The sequence below is a fragment of the Cyprinodon tularosa genome, unplaced genomic scaffold, assembly GCF_016077235.1.
Source record: "Cyprinodon tularosa strain WSP-4 unplaced genomic scaffold, ASM1607723v1 ctg2, whole genome shotgun sequence".
Taxonomy (NCBI): Eukaryota; Metazoa; Chordata; class Actinopteri; order Cyprinodontiformes; family Cyprinodontidae; genus Cyprinodon; species Cyprinodon tularosa.
This window is the reverse complement of record NW_024038733.1, coordinates 2243072-2266144: the sequence shown is the minus strand read 5'-3', so window position 1 is coordinate 2266144 and position 23073 is coordinate 2243072. Positions and strand designations below refer to the sequence as shown.

Here is a 23073-nt window from a genome sequence, read left to right as displayed (position 1 = left end):
GCTGTTTGAGTTTAGAGCTGAGTTGGTGTGCTGTGATTTTTTTTTTTCTGACACATAGGGCTGGAAAGCATTTATTGCTCATGAGATCCAACAAAAAGTCTTAAAGAAGCAGCAGACAACTCAATAAATACTGTTAAGGAACACCAGAAAAACACTGAAACACATTAAAAACACCTGAAAAACTGTTGCCCAGGACCAACTTTAAAGTTTATTGCCTATTTGAAGCAAATTATGGTTTTATATTTAACTAATCAATATTGATAATGCAGTTATCCTAATAGAGGGGAGCCTGTTTAGTAATACTGAAAATATTAACCTTTTTGTGAGGTATGTTAAGCTCCTGTGTCTCTATTTTCATACCAGTTCTGAAATCTAACATTGAGGGATCATCTTTAAAGTGTGACACATCATTGTGGACAAATAAGAAACACCCAAAGTTCATGTTAACATCCATCCATACAGCTTCTCCCACTTATTCCATCAGAGTCCTGCTGGGCCCAGTGCCTGTCTCCAGCAGTCTACAACAGGCAGAGGATACATAAAATAAACAGAATAAAATCTAGCAGGGTGGAGAAGTATGAATTTCCAATCTCAAAAATAAAAAAGGAAACCCTGCCTGTTCTGATGTGTGTATATGTAGGCTAATGAAGCATCTGGTGGTGGAAAAAGTTCAGATGTAGTGTCTGAAGTGCTTCTATTTGACGTGATGCATTTTCTAAAGAAATCCTCTTTTAATTATGAACTCATTATTCACCAGAGCAATAAGAAAATGCTTTGAGTATTTTCCCTTCCCTTCAGGCTGAGCTGTGTCACGTTTTACTGTTACAAGTCATTCTAGTGACAGGCCAGGGACTCCCTCCCAAGGTGGATTAGATGCTTACAGCTGTGGAGTAGGCTTCAACCCCCTCTTTGAAAGGGTGATTTAGCCATCTGATTGGTTTCCATGAAATGCTATATTATCACCTCAATGTGTTACTTGAGATACGAGCTCAATGTTACAAAAATGGCATCGCACTATTATTGTTGATTATTAATGCATTGATTTTAATGAACTCAAATGATTTTGTCTCCATCATGAGTTTCTTAAGCTTTAGAAAATTAACATCAACTGAGACGCTGCTGCTTCATTTCAAAACAAAACCAAAAAAGACATACAATATTTGTCAGAGTGAAACTAAATCAGAATCAGAGGTTGGTTGCATTTTAGTTTGCTTTGTCACTTTATGTAAACTTGTCAACTACTGTGGTGAGCCTCCTATAACCCCAGCAGCCAGTGAGGTAAGTGAATACTATCACATTACTTTCAGCCTTTGAGTATACAAACACTTTTGTGTTGTGAAGGTCAACAATGTGTTTCAGGCACTGAGTCCTCTGTGAGCTTAAAAAAATAAGCCATTTATCCCAACGGAGGGCATTTGTTGTTTATATTCTCCTGACACACAGTTCCTGATAAGGATGGAAGAGGAGGGCTTTTTGAAAAGCACAGATTACACTGCTGCCAATTCCTTGTTGACTTCTTTTCTCCTGTGTCTGTCAGTCACAAATAAGTCGAGCAAAGACAGAAACAGATAAACAACTGAAAATGTGTTAAGGCTCAAGAGGAAAATAGAGGAAACCCCTGAGATTGTAATTATTTACAGCCGTGAGAGGAGACACACACGTATCCACAAAAAGGCAATTTGTTTCATCTGTTTATTTGCTCTTTCTCCACCAAAAAAAAATGTTAAAAAAAAAATATGAAAGGAGGCTGGTAGAAGCGCCAGAGAAGTTGAAGGAGGCTGTGACGTGCAGGGAAAAGGAGGGGAAAGAGAGAGATAGCTGTGGACAGCAGAGGGAGAGGAAACCACATGGAAGAACTAAGCAGTGGGAACCTTTCAATAAGCATGCATAGCTGTGTAATCAGTCACACTGCCTTGTGTAAAACAAATGCAGATGTTTATAGAAGTCATCTGATTTTCTTACAGCTTTTTTTATACAGCCGTTTATGCGACACAACTCCAAATTTGATGTATCAGATGCTTTCAAACCCTCTTTGTTTGGTGTGAAGAGTTTATATTTCCAGGCAGTGACTTTTTCAGAAAGACGTATGACTTTTTTTTTTTTTTTACTGTACACATACAGACGTACACACGAATACAAGTATACAGAACAGATAGAGAGGCAGAGAAGGAGAAAGACAGAGAATAGGAGGCAGATGACTCCTATTTGACAATGCTGCCTTCAGAGAAGTTACTGTAACTCTTCAAAGACGGCAGTGGAATTACACCCAGAAAAAAAAAAAAAACTGGATGAAATCAAGTTAGGTTTCCAAAGATATGATCAGTAAACCTTTAACATCCAGAGAAATATATTTGGTTTCATGTTATTTCTTTATTCATTCATCAAGATAAACAGATTTTCTTAAAAAATAAAGAAGAAAAAAGCAACAAAACTCAAAGAGAAGCAGTGTCTTTTCTGCAGCTTTGATTCTGAAATGCCTTTTTTTAAAGTAAACAGTAAAGCCCCAAAAAGCTGTGAGGCTTTAATACTTAACAAAAGCCTCAATCTTTAACTGCATTTTATCTTAAACCTTAAGAAAAAAAAGACACTGCTCCTAGGTGAGTCAAAATCTACGTGAAATAATAGCCTCTGTACATCATCATGGTGTTTCTCCCTGCCAAGTTATCATTCAATAAATAAATTAATATGTGCCATGGTGTAAAGACTTCTGTTTGTTGTTGGTTTGAGCTCTCAGAAGATGTGGTCACATCTTCCCAGAATACATTTCTGACTATAATGCCTTGCAAAAGTAGTCACTGCTAATGTCACTGTATTTTATTTGGATTTTATGGAATAGACCAATGCAAAGTTTTGCTTTGTTGTGAAGCAGAAGAAACAAACGTTACCTTAACATAGGCAGATTTTTTACCAGTCACGCCATCAGAGTAATTACTGTAAACATTGTTTTAACAAATAAAAAAAAAGTCAGTAAAGGCTATGTTTTCAAGTCTTTTTCATATATTCTCCAGTTTGGACTTTGACTAGGCCATTCTATAAAGACTTGCCTTCATATGAACCATTATGCTTTCGTTCTGGATGTATTAAACGTACATGCAGGAAGTCCTCTATCTTGCTAGAACTAGAACTCTGCCGTATCTCAAATCTTCCCAACCGCTAACAGGTTTATCTCTATCATTGTTCTATATATAGCTCCAACAACATGACGCTGCCACCACCGTGTGTCAGGCTGGGAAGGAGGTTTTTAAGGTAATATAGACAATTTTAGTTTTCTTCCGCACACTTTTTACTTCCAAGACACAAAGTTTAGTTTTTTGCCTCATCTGACAGGGACACCTTTGTCCATGTTCACTAAGTCCACCACATATATTCATAAACATTTATTCTTCTCTATCCACCTTTCCATAAAAGCCAGATTTATGTACTGCATGACAATTTATCATTTATCCTGTTGATGCATTCTCACCCTGAGCTGTGGATCTCTACAGCTCCTCAAGAGCTACCAATGAGTTTCTCATCTGATTCTCTCCAGGTCTGCATATTTGACCATTTTTAGAATATGTGTTTAAAGGTGTTCATCTAAGCTTTGATGTTCAAAGCTTAGGATTCCCACTTAAATTTAGTTCAAGTTTTTTTGGTTGTAATGTGACACAAAGTTAACAAAAGTTTAAGGGACATGAACACTTTTGCAAGGCAGATTTCATTATTTCATATTAAGAGCTGCCATATTATCAGTCTCTTATCTCTGTGCAGAATGGAGGTCAAAACCAGAACAAAACAAGCCAGTTTACAGCCCTGACACCTATCCTAACTGATACTGGAAGGGATCTCAACAAGGCAGTAGAAAAATAAATATTGTCCCCCAAACATTGCATAAAGAAGCACTCAATAAATAAATCCATTCAAGTCAATAAACTGCAGGTTTTGTCTTCAAAATCTCTCACAATCCTCAAAGTGAGAGAAGGTGTTTCCCAGATGGTATAAAGGTGCGAGCACCGAGCAGACATGCGCAGTTGTTTAACTTCCTCTGCTGCTGCGAAACATGCTTCCTCTTCCTTCATTGCAAAAATTTAAATCAATGAAAAAAAAATAAATAAATACTCCTCACACATCACCACCACGCCTTGAGGGAACTGCTTTACAGCAGCAAAGATGAGCAGGAAGACATCAGTCTTGTTTCGCCTCCAGTCTTCAGTCCTGTTACCTGAATGAGCTCAACCAGCTACTAGGTTTTAGTTTGATTGATTGCTCTGTCCTTTTCTTATTTAACTGTGCAGCAGTTAACAAAACAAACAAAACAAATAAGACCCAAAGAGGCATAGAAAAATAAAAAAAAAATCATACTTTAAAAGAACAGCCGTGACAGTGACTGAGAGGCAGTTTCTACACACTATATTTACATCGTAATGGCAGAGCTGGACTGTTCTGTTTGTTTCAGTGTTTTTCTGTGTTTTTGAAGGCCAGTGTTTCCTCTGCCTATTGCTGGTTACAATTTAGATATTTCCATGTCCATGTGTACGATGTGGGTCTAAGTGACCCATCAGTGCTCGTGCACCAGCCCGCGTCGTCCAGTACATTCAGAATAGTGGTCAACATCCGCAGTGTGTCAGGATCTATGTGAAAATAAACAAGCAGCTGAGCGTTCCTGTGTCATGAAGCGACCCGGGTGGTTTTGGTTGTCACAGCAGGAACTGCATTAACGCCAGCAGTTCTAAGGCAAACTCTGATCTGCTGGATTGCTTTAGTGCAAAAACAAAACAACACACCAACAAAAAACCCAACTAAAGCCGTATATGCAGCCGTCTCCATCAGGGAGCTCCCACCTGGGATTGCAACAGTTCAGTGCAAAGTCTCTTACAGTGCTGTATAGTTACAGGTACTCTGTGATACTCTGAAGGACATGCATACAGAGAGACAGAGTAGGAAGCACGCTATCTTACAGTACAATCCTCTTCTGTGCAGGGTCGGGTGTGTGCAGTCAGCGGGTCCAGCTCGCCCCTGGGTTGTGCCATAACATTGCAGTAGAATTTATTTGGGAAGAGTCAAACTGCATTTCACTGAAATGCTGAGACTTCTTAAAGCATCTGGGAATCGCTTGGGCTCCTTTTGGTAACATAAGGGCGCACATGTTTGATCCAAGAAGAAGATGAACGTTTTAAGTAACAGCTGTAAACAGAGCAGGTCTCCCTCAGGAGACCTCCAAGATCTTGTCACGCACTTATATATCTCTTATTGTTCTTTTTTTTCTTATTACAAAAATTGTTCTGCTTATTATGCTGATTTATGTGAGATTTTTATTTTTTATTATAAGACAAAGACAGGGTTGGGTTGTTGGTCTTCAAAGTAAAAGCATGCATGAATCCATTATCTTCCACTTCATCACAGTCTCTGGTTTCTCTCCTCCTCTGCTCTGTTTTCACTTTACTTTTTAAACCTTTGGAATTACAAAAGACAGAGAAGTCCTTTGCAGCATGATCTCATGTCTCATTGTGAGTCATTTTAAGGAATTCACTGTCAAACCAAAAAAATTTTTTTGGTTTGACAGTGCACCGCGCATACACCTGGTTTGACGGATTAATAGATATATATTGTTGCTCGTCCCTTGCCGACTCCCAGGTTAGTTTGTATTCAGGAGTCTTAGATGATATGGAGCTCAGTTGGTGGCTGTGGAGACAGGTGGCCCATCCTCCCCTTCCTCCTCTTCCTCTTCCTTTTCCTCCAGCGTCTGAATGAGACCCGAGGTGATATCGGAGGCCTTCCGCTCTGTGATTGGCTCTGCAGGCGGTTGCCCCGGACTGCTGCCTCCAGAGGCATCTCCTTGTTGTGTGGGTGGAGTCAACATGGCTGACTCCTGTTCCAGCGCCAGCGTTATATCTTCTTCCTGAGCAGGACAGGAGTAAAGGAGGGAGATTATATATATATATATATATATATGCACATAAAGGATGTCAGAATACCTGGTGCATTTGCAGTTTAAATGTACTTTCGTCATGTAATCAATTGATGTTTAACTTTGCAGAAGATCTTATGTTTTTTTTTTGAAGTAATGAAACAAAGTAGGGCAGATTTTTTTGAAGAGAAATGAAAAGTAATGCTTTTTTGCAAACAAAAGTCTAAAAGTTGTGGTATGCATGACTGTTTAGCTTCCTGAGTAAATACATTAAAAAACAAATTTAGTGTTTATCAAAGAAAGTGTTTCAGGGTTTGTCTCCGCCTGTTTTTAAGCATTTAGAGATGGCAATTTCTGTGTATTTTCTCCAAAAATCAGTTAAATCTCAGACAGAATGGCAGATGAGTGTTTGAAAACATCAACATTTAGTCCCCTTGGGGGTTTCACCATGGAGATGATGTGTTCAGGCTCAAAGCTTTTAGTGTCTGAATCAAAAAGATTTTGACCACATCTGATCAAAACACTTTCTTCCGCATGTCTATTGTGTCTACTTCATGGTTTGCACCAAACTTAAAACATGACTTAATGATTCTTTTCCTATAATGGCTCTTGGATCTCTTTGCCTTGCATGCTTCTCCAATAAATACTCTTCTTGTCGTTGTTGTAAACTCAGCTGGACAGACACTGAATTGAATGGTGCTTGGTGATTTTTATTAAGCAAACCCTGCTTTGAAATCATCATCTTGTCTCCTGATCAGCCTGCCGTATTTCTAGGTCTTCATGATGCAGTTTTTTTAACTAATGTTCTCTAATTCAAGTTAAGTCTGCTAGTTGTTAGACTGTTGAGGGAATATTATGTGATTGAATTTGTTTACATTTTCATTTCTTTGATTTTCAGTCTCAGTTTGCCATACAGTAAATACTTAAATTTATTCAGCGGAGTTTTATTCAGCTTTTCCTAGACTTGCAAAATTGAGCAGCACTATATGCACAAAAATTTACTGCAACGATTTGCAATCTGTTTATTATGCAGATCATCTTTACAGATTTTGATTCTCAAAAACTTTCTGTAATTACATCTGAATTAAACAGCCTTTTTTTAAATTATTCTGCAGGAACAGCAGAAACTAAGGATATTAAAAATTTAAATATCAAGAGAAAAATTCAAACTAGTTAATTAATCAAGAAGAAAGCGGACCATTTTGGAGGGGGTTTTTTTAATGGTCAAGGGGTCTCTACTCAAGAAGGCTGAATAGAGCAAATTCAATAGGATTTATTATTGTAAAATGTATAGAAAGAATTTCAAAGACCTTTAGGGAAGAAGCTGAATGAACATGCTATGATCTATTTAAACATTCCATTGGATAGTATTTTACCTTGACTATGAGCAAATATTTCATTTGCCAGTCCTGAATATTTTGGAATTAACTTATTAACTTAAGTGCATTAATTAAATAAATAATCTGTTTTTATCTCACTTAGCTTAAGATCCAGCTTAAGAAAGAAGCAAAGTCAAACTTTGATTTCCTGCAGTGATAATCTTGTTTAATAAAACCACATTTTATCCTCACCTTGACCTGCTCCTCCTCCTGCTGTTCCAGTAGCGGGGAGTGGTCGGTTCCCACCGCCTCCTCTCCTGCCGGTACACACAGGCCACTCTCAACCACCGCCGCTACTCCCATGTAGCCTCCGGCTTCTGTCTGATAGGCCTCCATCTGCCCCGTGTTCCACAGATCAACCAGAGGGGGGTGAACATGGTGAACCAAACTGTGAATAGTGCTGTTGGGTGTCGCCTGCAGAGATTGGTTGGCACTGTGCAGCCTGTGGTCCAGAGCCTGGAAGCACAATGCAAAAATGATCAGGTGATAAAACGTGGGAGAGGTAAAGGAAAGTAGATTAAATGCACATTTGTAGATTTAGTAGTCATCTAAGTTAATATAGTCATTTAAGAATTGATAACTGAAATTATTACTTTTTTATCTTACAATATCTTGGAAATGTATTCCTACACCTTTAGGTCATCCACTATATGTCACAAAAAAAACCTTTAAACTCCGATTTATATTTAAAAATTCCTATGTGAGAGACCAATGGAAGGAAAATGATGCATAGCATCCTAAAGCTTTTTTAGCTAGAACTGAAAGGTAGAGCTGCATTTGTGTTTACTTTGATATTCTCGTTACATGTGTAAACATTTGCCTGGGTTTTTTAACTCCTAGGGTAAGTCCAGCTTTTCCATGAAGACCTAAGAGGTTTGATAGAGAATATAAGTGTACAAACAAGTTAACTTCAACAAATACAGCACAGAAGTCAGAGTTTTGGAGAAGTTTAAAGTAGGTCTAGGTTATAAAATCATATCTGAGGCTTTAAACATGTCATTGAGAGTTCCACTCTTCATCTAAGTGAGAGAAATGAAGGGCATAAGGGTTAGCTTACAGAGACATAACTGTGCAACCAAACAGACTGTTCAAACAATAAAGAAATTATTAAGAGAGGAGGAGCAGAGCTGCAGAGCTGCAGAGATCCACAGTTGAGGTTGAAAAATTTGTTGATAACTATTTAAATAGAAGAAAAATACGGATATGAGACAAAGCCCTGTTTGAAGTTTTCTAAAGGCCACAGATGAAAACACAAGGACCTAATGGAAAAGGATGCTCTTTTCAGAGGACACTAAAAGCTAACATTGCCCATCATCCTAAATGTGCCCTCCATACACTGAAACACTGTAATGGCAGCATTATGCTCTGCTGATGTTTTTCTTCTGCAGAGACATCAGAGTTGATCATAGCTGAAAGAGATAAATGGTGCTTAATACAGTACAGCCATATGGGATATCTACAGCAATCTTAAATCTGGGATGCAGATTGACTCTCTAGTAAGACATGTTTTACCCATAACCAGATCTACAATGGAATAATTTAGATCATAGCATTTTCATATGTTAGAGTTTTACCATCAGACAAATAAGCAAAGGAGAGTCTTTGAAGACTTGCCTGCAGACACCCCTCATTCAATCTGCCTGACTCTGAGCTATTTTACAAAAAACTTTGGAAAGAAGTAAACCTTAGTCTCTAGAAGTGCAACCATGATAAGCATATGTAAAGAATTACAGTGAAAGATGGCTGTACAGTTTTAACTCAAGAAGGCCAAACATTAATTCATTTTTCAGAGGATTATTTCTGAAACATTTGAAAACCATTATTTTTCTTTCATTGCACAATTATGTGGAACCATTTTCTTCTTGTCAATCACAATAAATTCCAAACAGGATATGTTACAGTTTATGGATATAAGAGGAAAAATGAGCTAAAGTTCAATAGACTTTTGGATCAAAAACACAGAGGTTGAACAGTAAGGTTACTTAGGTTACTTCAAATGCAATTAGAGGCAGAAGGGGTATGAAAAATAAGTTTTACTTCTTCATACCCTTTTTTTCAGACAATTTATATGAATAAAAAAATGTACATAGATAAATCAATAATCAATGTCAGATCTGAGTTTATTAGGTGGAACATTTTATTTTATTACGGTAGCTTTTGTCTGTGTTCAAATTAATAAACTTTTTTTGGAACCAAAAATGTAATTTATTTTCATGTTAGCCTGTAACCACTCACTTCTTTGTGTGGCACAAGGTTTGTTTCAAATATTTTCTGAAATTGATTTATCTATTATTATTTTATATTATTTGTTAATTATATGAAATAAATTTCATTCATTCATTCATAGATGTGGATACTATGCACTCAATTTGTTAAAAGAAAACTCCTCCTTAAAGAGGTCCCCCATTTTAGTGGCTTGAACACCTGCAGTGCAGTCAGCGGCCATGATTATCAAACTGTTACACAATAAATTTATTTAGAATCTAGAACATTTTCAACAAAAGGGTGATCTAATCTCAAAAAAACTGCTAAATATTTTCACCACGTCTCAATTCAGGACCTGATGCTGTTTTTATATGCGTCATAGCAGACTTGGACTGAAGACGAGCCACATATAGCCTCTCCCCGGTTAATGTTTCTCCTGGCAGTGACTCCTGCTCACCACTGAGAGTCCACCTGCTCCGCATCAATCACCTGTTGTTGCTGATACTGCAGGAGCTGCTGTTGCTGGTACTGCTGGATGTGTTGAAACTGCTGCAGCTGCTGGAGGTGGCTCTGCTGCTGGAGGTTGTACTGCTGCTGCTGCTGCTGCTGGGACAGGAAATGAGCCGCCGCCTGCCCATCATAGCCCTCCGTTCCCATGATGTAGGAGCCAGTTTGGGGAGACACCACACCGGAGGGGTCTGTGCTTGTCGGCTCCCAGGCGTGGGACGACGAGAGGCAGTAGTGGCCCTGGGAAACGTATGTGTGAGGCCACACTTCTGCTGAGGACTGATGTAACATCTGATCTGAAGAGATAAAAAAAAAAATTACAACTGTTATTGGAGCTCAAAGAAAAAGTGAAAAACCACACCATTGACAGAGGGATGTCTTTATGTCATGCTGCACATTTCTAGTTCAGACAAATATCCCTGAGTGGCAAGTTATGGAGAATTAATTAACTGGTTGTTTGGATAAAGGCTTACGAGTCTCCTTGTCTACTGAATTGAAGTGTTATGACAAAACTCCCCCAGTTTGTACTGAAACAGCCATCAATCCAGTCAAGCCGCAAAATTTTCCCAAAGCTTTGATTTAAAGCATTCTTTTCTCTCATTCTCTCAGGAGAGGAATTGTTAAACCTGAGGAGTAGAAACGGCAAAAAAAAATCATGTTCTGCATGTTTTACTACTTTTGTCTGACTTAAAAGAAAACTGCTAAATGATCTCAGGCGAATGTAATAGTCCATTGAAGTCTGGGCTTTAATCTCAAATTTAAACCTCAAATGTGAGGCCAGAGGGAGAAAACATGTTGGCTAAAGATCCACTTAGTTGAATGATGAAATCTAGCTAAGACCAAAGTTAGGCAGGAAGAGGTCTGTAGTTTCAAGCAAAGATCCCTGTTCTTTTTTTGGAAAGTCATATAAAGAAAGAAATTGTAAGGATGTAAATACAGAGATAATACAGAGAGCTTCACAGAAAGATAGACCGGCTAAAAGCAAATAATTAAAAAAAAGCAAGTTTAAAAATGATTGCTTCAGCTTTTACTGAAAAGCAAGCAGCCATTCTCACAAACAGTCTTATGCTACGTTCAGACCGGACGCAGCAAAAGCAGCAAAATCGCGTCTGCTGCTTCCTTTTTGCTGCTTGTACCAGTTAGTTCTGACACGCGGCTGAAGCAGCTTTGCTGCTCTGCCTGCGCGGTGCAAAAGTGGCTCTGACGCGCGTTGGGCGGAGCTACTCTATCCTTTCTCTGCCTTGCAGCTATATTTGCTGTGATCAGTGGGAATAAAGTAGTTTTAATATGTTTTTAAGTGAGAAAATACACCTGAAAACTTCATCAGTGCAGTCAGTTCATCCAGATTACAATCCTACCTCCCAATATTATTTCTGTCGGAGCCGCTCAGACCCCCACATACTGGCGGTGCGCCGACAGAAGGAATCCCTTCAACAGCAGCCTCTGGCCGGGTCGCCTCCTGGCGGTTCACCGCGGCGGCTGGTAGGTGTTTTTCATCTAAATAATCCGATCTGCAGGCACCAGAATAATAAAAGCGAACATATTCTGCCGGCAGATGTATGCATTTTAAGTTAATTATGCGTTAATAAACTGTTTAAGAGGATTGATCAGAGCGGTCTGTGTCATCAGCGCTGTGTCTCTCTCCCAGCCAGCTCCCAGATCAGCTTCTCTGATTGGTTGACGCGGCGCGTCGAGCAGCAAAAATTAAATTTTTCCATCTCGAGCAGCAACGCGTTTGCGGCGCGTCACGCGCGTCAGATGCTTAAACGTGCCCGACGCGCTGCTTCAGCTGCTCAGACGCGCTGCGCTTGCTGCTCAAAACGCGCCGCGGGACCTTTTGCTGCGCCTTGACGCGCGTCAACCATTGACTTTGCATGTAAACTCACTGCTTCTGTCGCGCCAGCTGCGTCCGGTGTGAACGCAGCATTAGCCAAAGTGTTCAAACCTTAGTTGTTGAGATCTCTAGTGTCTCTTCACACTGCTCCAGTTTACCCAAATTGAAGACTTATATGTAATTTTAATGAAATATATTTAAATTACTACTAAATTAAATCCCTCCTCATTCTTGGAATCTAAACCTGTATCCATTGGGTTTATCTGGAGAAAAGTACAGCCCTGCAGAGATCAGGCTAAAAATGGCTTTTTTTTTATGTCATTTTCATATGAAACTTAATGTCTAGCAGCTGCTTCTTGCTGGATCTGCTGAGTTTTACCCCGACTTGTAATGCTGTCCTGGTTGACCTCGCTCAGATGAGCTACGCTGCCCTGGTTTGAACCCGACCGAGGGCTCTCACCATCCATCGACGACCACGCCAAGAGTGTTGCCTCCGAGATTGCAAACTGCTGCAGGATGCCTAGGGTCAAAGTTCAAAGAACATAATCTGTTTAGAGTTCAAATCTACATCAATTGACAGAAAACCAGCCTAATGAGCATGTAATGCTTCTGATGGCAGCTAAAAAGCCTTGCTGTGTTTGACTGGGGGCGTGAACCCCACCTGCAGCAAATCGAGCCTCTTTTTCTCCGTCGCTGAGGTCGCTGTAAGCGTCGTTCTCTGCTCTCCTCTCTTTCTCCCGCTCCTGGGTGCTCATGCGAGACTGGGGGATACCTCCTGCGCCGACCGTCTGCATACCCCAGTTTTGCCATTCAATCATGTGAGCAACACGACCTTGGGCCATGGCTGTGGGCTTGGTTACTCTTTCCTTCATGGTGCGGGTGACTCCTGATGGATTAGAAAAAACATGCAACACAGGAGGAAGCCAAGGAAATTGGTTTGGATGAGGTTGGGAGAGAAGGGAGGCAAAGAGGATGATGAATAGATAAGATGTGGAGGCAAAAAGGTGGAGGACAAGATGAACAGACAAAAAAAGAGAGAGAGAAAAATAATAGTTAAGTTATTATTTGGTTTATATTACTGCTGAGTGATGGAAACTGTGATGATCAGTGAAAATACTGATGTCTTGCAGGATTGGACTGATAAACAGTTTTAAAAACGAGAAACCTATGATTAGATGACCAGTGATGTTAGTGTTAAGGTTTATTTTATAAAGCCAAAAAATCCATGGCATAGATTTTTGTACTGCTTTCTAATTTTTTAGGCTTTCAGGAGATCTTTTCTGATAACATCGGGTGCTTATCCATTCATTTCCTATCCAGTACCGGCAGTAGTCACAGAAATCTTTCATGGATTTTAAAAAAATTATTACTTAACTGAGCTATAATTCAATGTAACATAAACAGGCTCTTGAAATTTGAGTCCATCTTAAATCTAGACCTGATTTTAAATCAGATGTTTAGGCACTTAGTTACTGGCAGTCTGTCACAAAGTCTGTTTTATTTTTTTTGGTCAGTAAAATATATACCAAAGAACTAAATATAGCACAATTTAATGTAAAATGCTTGTTTAGCTGGGGGTGTTTTTATTTTATTTCAAATAGGGGATCAAAGTGAAAATTAAGCACTTTAAATCCATCTATATCAAAGTCATCATAACTCATGTTGCTGTACTGTCCGAGATATTATCTCAATTTGTATAAAAAGCCTGGTTTTAATTTCTGTTTTGCAAACTCCACATAGTAACATTGCACACAGGATTTGTATTAAGATTGGTCCAAAATTAAGTTATTTTCCTTCTAATAACGATGCTCATAGTGCAAAAAAAGGACACAAAGAATGTTCAAGAGGTAGGAGGAAAATATTGACTGTCAATTCTATTTGCATTTGATTATGTTTTAAAAAGAATAAACAAATAGTCACATCAAAACAGAGAGAAAATAGGTTTGCATTAGCCTAGCATTTTAGCAATGATTTCTGTTTACTAAAGACTTCAGCTACTGCAGCTATATTTGTCAAGTCATATTAAATTTTTTTCTGTTTTTTTTTTTATCTATCCTACAGAAATTTCTGCTGGGACAACATTTTTGAGGGTTTCCAGAAATACATTTACAGCAGAATCCAGACGTCACCAGGATTTAGATTAAACTGGACATGATGCTAAGTGAACCTACAGTAGCAAGGTATTTTAGTTCATACGCATTAAAATTAGTTTTTATTATATGGATATGCACTATCTGTAACTTTTCCTTTTTTTGAAGAACTAATATTTGTAGGACCAAAATCTTTACCTAATTATATTAAGGATTGGTAATAGTGCTTTTTTTGTTTGTGGTTTTCCCTAGGTTTTTACAGAAATTAATAGTTTTCTTTTTTTTTCTGGATCAGAATTATGAACTGGATGGGAAATGGGTGCAAAAGCATTCAACATCTAAAAAAATTTTTAGAAAGTCAGGAAAAATACTTAAGAAACTATCACCTTACATGCTCTCACTAATTACTTTGTGGTTTTAGTAATTATAGCTTGGTCATAGCACTGCAGAATTCTAAACCACTGAACACATTAAGGCATGAAAATAAATATATGGTATATGTAAAAAACAAAAGCTGGCAAACTAAGCTGAGCTAGAACAGAATAAAAAAATAAGAAATCAGTCCAATCCTGGTGATCAAATCTGTGTGGATATATGAGGGTGATCATGGATATTGGTCACTGTGGAGGCGACGGCTCCCTGTTTAATGAGACTTCACCTGGTCATGGTGCATGGAGGAGACTAGGCACTTCCCTGACACAAGTGCATCACGGGAAAGAGCGGGTTAATTGGGGTGAGGTGGCTGCGTGGCGTGAATGATGAGAGTTTGGCTTGTTGACACACACCTCTGCTACGCTGCATTGGGCAAGAAGAAAACTGCTCCCTTTTCTCCTTGCTGTTTATATGAGAACTCTCTGCTTAACATGTTTTTCTCCATTAAAGAAGAAGTTAGTTTTTGCTGCCATGCTCCTACCAGCTTCCACTCGCTTTGCTCCACATTTTATTTGACCAACATATGACGACATAAACTGAAACTCCCTCTGATGCTAGTGCAAGGGTGGGGTAGGGATGGGGGGCTTTGTGGATAAATTATTGAACAAATCACCACCACAACACATGATACAACAGCTGCACTCCACTACACTGAACTGTAACTCTCAAATGGACTACACAAAGACAGCGGTGGAAAATCAAAAAGACTGCAATAAAAAAAGAACTGCTTTAGCACAGCACTTTACACAGGGAAAACATCCAGAGATCACCTTGACTAGAACACCACAATCACTTTGCAAGGAAAAACACAATTTAGAGACCATGAAGCCCTAAAACATTTAAGTGCTTTCTAAAGGACTTCTAAGGTCTCATCTGAATGTGTGTCAATACATTGCTGTTTACTAAATGGTCTTAATTAGTGCTCTAAAAATTTAAAATCACTTTTTAAAGCATACATATTTGACTTGGTTAAAGAGCCTAGTTTACAAGGTCCTACAGCATTTAAAGTACTAAATTAACAAAATGTAAGCTGGGCTTTTAATGCATTAAAAGTTTTAAGGAAGAAATTGTATTTAATAGACACAGAAAAATCTTCTGACATTCTTGGATTCTCTCTGTTTAAAAATTATGATTAAAAAAAGATTCCACTTTTCTTTGCTTATGGTCAACAGCCCTTAGATTTAATTAAGTTATATGTCTCTGTTTCTATTTAATTGTTAATTCTATTTAACTTTTCCTAACCTTTGGATACATTTCTACTTAATTGTGTTTGCCTCGAAACCTCTGATATGCTCAGAATCACTCAGTGACTTTCAACAAGTTAAGCAGATCTGAAAGTCTTCAATCGGCTGATTTTCAGGCCAATACAACTTCTGTTTGAGCAGAGATTTCGCTGTCATGCAGGGCAGACTAAGGTATTTGAGAACCACTCAGAGAGTGATCTGATCCATTCTGTAAATGAACAGAAGTCTGGTTTCTGACCAAGTAAACGCTTGGGCATACTGTCACCAAATCTCTCAAGAGGATTCTGACAAAAAATGGTTTTAGGCACAATAAATGTACTGAAGTTCTTAGGCAGTAAATTATAATCTAGTACAATGTGACAGTATGCAGTAATAGGTAGTAGAATAAGGATGTTTTTATATAAATGAAGCACATTCCTAATTAAGTTTGTTGCATGTTTTTAAAGTATCTATCCTTTTGTACTAAATATTCTCTCCTTGATTTTATTAACAATACTTGTAAAAAACAAATCATGTTTTAGGTTTTAGCCGTATTGATATTTTCTTTTAGCAAACTATGTTTATTTCCTATGCAGAAGTTTACAAAATTAAGGACATGTGTGGCCGGCCAGAATGACAGATCATTTCTGTGCCATTCATCTACAGTGATTAATTTTTTTTTTCTTTAAACTCCAGAAAGAGATCAAGAAAAGTTACTTTACTGACTACAAAAAGGGTAAATAAATCATAGTTTTTCTAATCAACATCTTTAGACTGGGAAACAGGTATCTGCAATTCACGCTGCTGGAGCTTAACCAGGTTGTGTGTTTAGCTTGAAAAAACAAAGGGTGGGGGGGGGGGATAAAAAAATGTATTAAGAATAGTATTTAAACATCCTATCTTGTTTCAACATTTATGACTTTTACCCAAAAAGTAGTTTAACAACGTTTTATCTCTGTTATTCTGAGCCTCTTTTTCTGTCCACTCCAAAACCTTTCGGAGGGATTTGGATCAGTGGGACATGCTGGATGGTCCCAGTTAGGGACGTAATTCTACAGACTGGCATTGCAAACTGGAGGAATATTCTTTTTAAAGCCCCAGTTTTAGATAAGAACCCTCAGTCAGGAGGTATTATCTCTGCAACAGAGCTAGAGAAGTTTTCTATTTATTCTGTTCCAATAATGCAGGAAGGCAAAGAGAAAAGGCTGTTTTGTTTGTCCCACGTTTGTAGTTGCCTTGCAAAGTAAGAAGATACAAGTGTTTGGCTTAGGAGGACGTGTGTCCTTTGAAAACCAATGCTTTATTCTTCCAGTCTTGCCCTTACTGATCCACAGGTCTTGATGTTATTGAGCATCAATAAGGAAATTTAATCTGGGCAGAAAATCTATTAGCATCTTCACTGACACCCCAACAGATCCTCTGGTTCAGAGCAGATTAATTTTTTTATATCTACCATCAAAATCTGCTATAATCCAGCTATCCTCCACAAACTTTAATTGTTGGCTCAAAAAGCCTTTTTATATTTGCCATTAAAGCAGTTTTAAGGTTGTCGTCTCAGCTGACCAAAAGCCTGTTCGACTCAAATTCATTTTTCTCTCATTTTATGATGCCATTTTGTTCCTTTTGCATTTTAAAGCTAAACTATTTGCTCCTTGGTCTTAGAGTTTAGTTCAGGAGTGTATTTTAAATGCTTCTTATCCATTAAACTCCACCCTCTAGGCTGTTATTATAAATGTAGAATCTGTGTTAATATGATTGCTATATTGTTTTTGCATTTTTAGTCAAACTATTTATAAGGAAATAGACTTTAGTGACAGCAAGTATGAATATAAGTATTACATGTAATTGATATATACAGTATATATAAAGTTTATGATCATCCTGACACTTTTATCAGCGACTGATGGCATTATTGTCATTTATTGTCATGTTTACAATGTAAAATTAAATCTGCTACAAGCTTCTCAAATCCGGATAATCTTACCTTAGTGTATTAAAGTGCATGATGATAAAATGCGTGTCCAGGTTGTGTGTTTAATGCTGGATTTACTCATCAATGCCTTTCTAGGAGTCATTGACGACAGATGTGTCAGTGTGAAGAGGAAGTGATATAAGGGGAACCCATTTAAGGGTACCATGCTAACCCCTGAGCCCACTGAGGGGCCGGGGCCAACATGGGGACGTTTACCAGAACCAGCACAGACACACACCTGACACACCTGACAGAGAAGACTTAGCCAAAGCCCCGATGCCATAGGCATTTGAGTTCCTCTTGAGCCGAGGCAGGATTGATGTGGTGTCCTCCATGGACAGCTGGAGGGAGAGAAGAAAGAGGAATGGAAGAGGAAGAAGGGGGAACAAAAAGAGAGTGTGGATGGTGTGAAGGGAGAGACAAACAACGACACGGTGTGTATCATAAAGAGAGAGGTGAGTGGTGAGGAGAGGTGATGGAGATGTTGGGTTAATACAAAGGACAAAATCTGTATTACCCAAATCTTCAGTCCAAGTAAACTAAAAAAACTGATTGTGCTCACTACTGTGCACCACTACGGCAAAGCATAGGTTCTATTATAAAGCTGAGGAGGTGAGAGGGGGTCATGAGGGACAGAACTTGTAGCTACAGGGTGATCTAAATGAAAATCAAACAGAAAGAGAAGCCATAGATGGAGGAGCGAGGCCACAACACTTACATTGATTCCTTCCCATGAAAACTCTGAACGTCCATGCTGAAGAGAAACGGGAGGAGGGAGGGATGGGGGAAAGAGGGAGCAGCAAAGAGTAAGAGAGAGTGACAGAACATCGACATGCGTTGAGGAGGAGCAAGACACCGAGTTGGTTAAAAAAAAATAGATGTGCGGATGAAAAGAACAAAATTAAAGGAGGTGAGCAGAAAAAGAAAGGAGAGACGGATTCATGTGAGTTTCAGAGAACCACCATGACAGGGAGAAAGGGGGGGATTAAAAAGGGATCAGTTCTTATTTGCTTCGTTATGTTTAGCAGAGGGAATACGCAACGGTTAAATGAGCTTCCATTTCCACTACATGTGCTGCCAAAACCAAAAGCCAGCAGACTATTATGTGTGAGTGTTTGAGAGAGATGTCAGTGATGTGCTTATCTGTATCTGTTGATGCAAATCATGTGTGTGTATGTGTATCTGTCTAGGCACAGTGACGACGATTTTTACAATTTCACCATAACAATGAGGACCAGTTTTTTTAAAGTGAGGATATTTTTCTGGTCCTGAAAAGGGATTTTGCTTGATTAGGTTTAGGACTAAAGCGTCAATTGGGTTAGGTGTTAGGGTGAGGTATGCATTTAGTAATGGTTAGTTTTAGGGTTAGTTTTAGGGTTAGGACTTAGAAAGGGTTGAAAATGACTGAAAATCAATGGAAGTCAACACATGGTCCTCACTACAGAATGCAGAAAAAAACAAGGGTGTGAGTGTGTGTGTTTGTGTGCACATTTGTTTGTGCAGAGAGGAGACGGACTCAGCTGATGAGGACAAAGCAGATAAGCAGCAGTTTCTGCTACACTATTTCCCTCTATCAGCTGAGTCTGGGGGACCTGTGGCCTTACAGCTGAAACATTTTCCCCGTACTGTCGACGTGCGCTGACACACACACAGTGCAGCAGTAATAACACAACTGTAACACAGATTTGCTCTTGAACTGCATTTTCATATGGATGAGATATTTGCTCCAGAACTGCTGAACATGGATTAAAGCCAGTCGTTCTACATATTTGGACCCCACTGCTGTAAACTGCTGTGCTTTTCAGATACTGTTTCAATTCTGGAAATATGTTGCCTTGCAAAATGAGCAACTCTTGAACCAGAAATGGAAATATATATTTTATAAAAAAACTTCATGTGATAGATGAAGTGGTGTCAAACGATTTATATTGGAGCCACTTTAGCAACAAGTCTTCAAAATGTCCGTCTGCAGCTGGTCAAATGAAACTTTTGATTTCATCATTCTCTTTACTCTGCTCTGCTGTTATAACTTTACTCCCATTTATTTTGCAGTTTTAGCTACTTTCTACAGTTTAAAAGAACATGCCTCTACTTTATGACACAAAACGTCTTCATTGACTCTTTTAGGCCTGATAAATTGCAGAGATGGGTCAGATTTTCTGAGTTTGACACATGTGTGATAGATTAATACAGAATGGTGCTTTACTTAGATGAAGCATGCATTTGTTTTCATTTCCCTCTATTCGTTTACCACTTAACTCATCCAATGCCTCATCTGTGAAAAGCTTGTAATTTATTCTCAGTATAAAAACAGATGTTCTGTGAAGGATTCAAGGATGTTTTAGAAACCACAAATGAAAACCAAGGACAGCAGCAGTCCTAAGAAAATATCTTGTAAACCTTGAGCATCTCACATATCAATATTCAGTTCAATATTCAATTGAAAAATAGACCTAAACCGACTAAAACATGGCCATGAAAGGAGAACATTCATCAAAGGTCTAAGTCAGGGGTGCTCAAGTCCAGTCCTCAATGGCTACTATCCTGCAACTTTTTGATGCAACCATTTTTAACACACCTGAATCAAATGAGTGGCTCGTTACCACGCCCCTGTTGAGCTAAATGAGGGATTGAGGCCTTAGATTCAGGTGTGTTAGAGAAGAGATGCATCTAAAAGTTACAGGATGGTAGCTCTTGAGGACTGGACTTGAGCACCCCTAGTCTAAGTAAATCTGGGGGAGCAATGGAGATCTACAGCTCAGGTGTGAGAACCAGCCATCAGGCGATGTATTATTCAGTATTAAATGAAAGCAGTTCTCTTGTGCTCAGGTCTGATGAGGCTAAACTTAATATACAGGCATTAGGAAAAAGTACATAGACCAAAAGTAACACTGCACCAGATCATTATCTGCACAGTGAATCATGGAAGTGGGAGCATCATGCTGTGGGGGAGGCTTTCTTCAGCAGGAACTGGTTTGGAATGAATAGGAAGAATGTAAGAGGGAACAAATGTAATCCTGGAAGAAGAAACTGTTGAGGATAGATGTTCAACTTCCAGCACAACCCAAAGATTCCTACCTGGACTAGAATGAAATAACCTGGATCAAAGTATAATTATGTGTTAGAGTGGCCAGTCATTGATTAGTTTATGACTTCATACATTGATATTCACAGATGCTCTCCATATATCAGACTTTATAGGTGAAAAGCTGGTAAAGACTTGTAGCTAAAGGAGCTTCTATGAAGTATCTTCCCTGGAGTCCAAATACAAACCACAAAACACACTATTCACATTTTATATGTAGGGTAACAGGGTGTCTGTTATTTTAAATCTTACTGAAAGCAATTTAAATATTTTCTTTTGAATGTTGCTGGTTGTTCATTTGTTTTTCTGCTCAGTTAAAGATTTTATTTAATAACCATAATATGCAATATTGTAATAATATATCATAAAGAATTTAAGAGGAACAGGACACTAACCTATATGAATCTTCCAAGCTGAAAAAATCTACAGGGATAAATCGGTGTTGTTTCATCACAACAGCAAACTGAATTATATTACTTTGGTAGCTTTCTCAAGCAGTCCATCATAAACACGCTTTTCTTTTATTTACAGCATATAAGAGTTGGAGAGAATTTACCAACAACCATAAGTGGTTCTTTATCTGTTTTGTAACAATATGACTCAATTATCTCCATTTAGCAGTTATTTCTTTAGGTGTACACATCTTTTCTTGTTCTGTGCAACTCCTGTTCTGTAAATTGCACAACATGCTTAACATAACTTTCATGTGTGCCTCATCTGAGGCAAAATACAAAAGATTAGCTCAGCATTAAAACCTTTGCCTTTGTGTCTATTGAATAATCATTGAACCTGACATCCAAAGAATTATGTTTCAACCTAACAAATTGACCAAATGTTTACACTTGTTCACTGCTTCTGTTAAAGAAATGGAAATGTCAAGAAAAGTGGTCTAAGTCTAAATCAAATAGTTGTTTTGCTTTTGCTTTGTCAATGTGAATTGCCGAGTAATCCTAAGTAGAATTTTCCATGATTTTATTCATAAAAACTGTGTTTTTAAAGCAGCTGAGATAACAGCTCTCTCACTCTGAAGTATTTTCTAAATAACCATAGCTCCAAGCCAGATGCATTGTTCCTTAAAAGTGAGACTGATTTGCACTGCCTAAAAACTTAGAAATATTTCAAATAAATTACTTTCCCCAACTCAGAATAAAAACCTGAAACTGTCCTTTACTTTCTGGGAGATCCCACCACAATGGGATATTTACAGCAACACAGAATAATAGAAGAAGTCTCACGTGGCAGAATTAATTTACATTGAGTTCTGTGCCACACTGAAGAATTGCAGGATCAACAGAAAGGTTACCAGTCTTTCCTTCGGTGCAGTGCAGAGGGTGGGGTAACTGCTGCCGTTGTTGTGCATTCATATTTCAAAAGTCTGTTGCACAGGTAAAATATAATCACTTTAAAAAGAGAGGTTCTGTAGCTTGGAATATACAGCCAAGTTTACAATATTACAGCTAGTAGGTTGAGTAGAAGGTTTCACATAAATGGCACCTTAGAAAGCCCCCATAGGGCCACCTTCCAGCCAATTAAAATGCAGGAAAGACATTTTCAGGGAGAGATAAAAATGTGTCTGCAAAAAGCAAGCCAACTTGTCTCCCTGTTGCCAGTGGGAAGCAGGGGATGCCCACAACATATGTGGGGACCAACTTAGCACATGCCTAAAGGCAATCAAAATCTATTTACAGCAATTAAATCTAAATGTAAGGAGATCATGTTAACCCTTTTAATACCACCCTGATCTGCTGCTTATATGCCCCAATTAAAAAAACTTCCAAAGGATGAGAGGTGGAGAGAAATATCAGCTGTGCTGCTACTATCAACACCCTTGTTTATAGATGTTGGAGATCGGCCTGTTTTCCAGTGTAGTCCTGTTTCTCTGACTGTGACTGGCTGGATATGCTCTCTTCATCCTCTGGCATGGGAGCTGGCTCGGAGCTTGTCTGCCTGGCTGTGTGTTTCCTGGACGGGGCCGCTTTTACAGCTGCTTTTTGTATCTCTGCTTCTGTCTCCTTGAACCCCAGTCGGCCTCGGCAGATGGCCGCTCACACTGAGCCTGGTTCTGCTGGAGGTTTCTTCCTGTTAAAAGGGTTTTTTCCTCTCCACTGTTGCTACAAGCATGCTTAGTGTGAGGGATTGCATTTGAGTCAATGAGTTGATGCAATCAGCTGGTTTTCCTTAGATAGAAAACTTTGAATCAATTTGACTTGTGCCTTGACATGATACGTGTTGTGAATTGGTGCTATATGAATAAACTGAATTTAATTGAAATTGAGTCAGACTTCACATGCAAATGTTATCAAATGACTGGTTACACTGTGGAACTACAAAGGTATGAATGTAATTGAGCAAGTGAATCTGTGCAAACAGAAGAAATGAGCATGTTAATCAAAGGGGAAAATGCAGAAGCTGTGAGGACACTGACTTATATGGAGCTTAATAAGGGCCATGGAGTATTT

At 38.6% G+C, this 23073-nt stretch overlaps 1 protein-coding gene across 7 annotated transcripts in view; it reads right to left on the bottom strand.

Moving 5' to 3' along the window:
- Nucleotides 1–5572: 5572 nt before the first annotated feature.
- Nucleotides 5573–23073, bottom strand: part of fam131bb (family with sequence similarity 131 member Bb) — a 38061-nt gene continuing 20560 nt past the window's right edge. For 2 of the 7 annotated variants that reach the window (XM_038284488.1, XM_038284489.1), the window contains exons 4-10: nucleotides 18248–18283; nucleotides 17768–17870; nucleotides 12474–12698; nucleotides 12192–12332; nucleotides 9961–10274; nucleotides 7459–7722; nucleotides 5573–5878 (exon numbers count right to left, since the gene is read on the bottom strand). In XM_038284488.1, coding sequence (XP_038140416.1) covers nucleotides 5651–5878; nucleotides 7459–7722; nucleotides 9961–10274; nucleotides 12192–12332; nucleotides 12474–12698; nucleotides 17768–17870; nucleotides 18248–18283 — 1311 coding nt within the window. In that variant the 3' untranslated portion in view covers nucleotides 5573–5650. The remainder of the gene's footprint in view (nucleotides 5879–7458; nucleotides 7723–9960; nucleotides 10275–12191; nucleotides 12333–12473; nucleotides 12699–17767; nucleotides 17871–18247; nucleotides 18284–23073) is intronic. The other 5 variants (XM_038284491.1, XM_038284493.1, XM_038284494.1 and 2 more) reach the window with 3 other exon arrangements.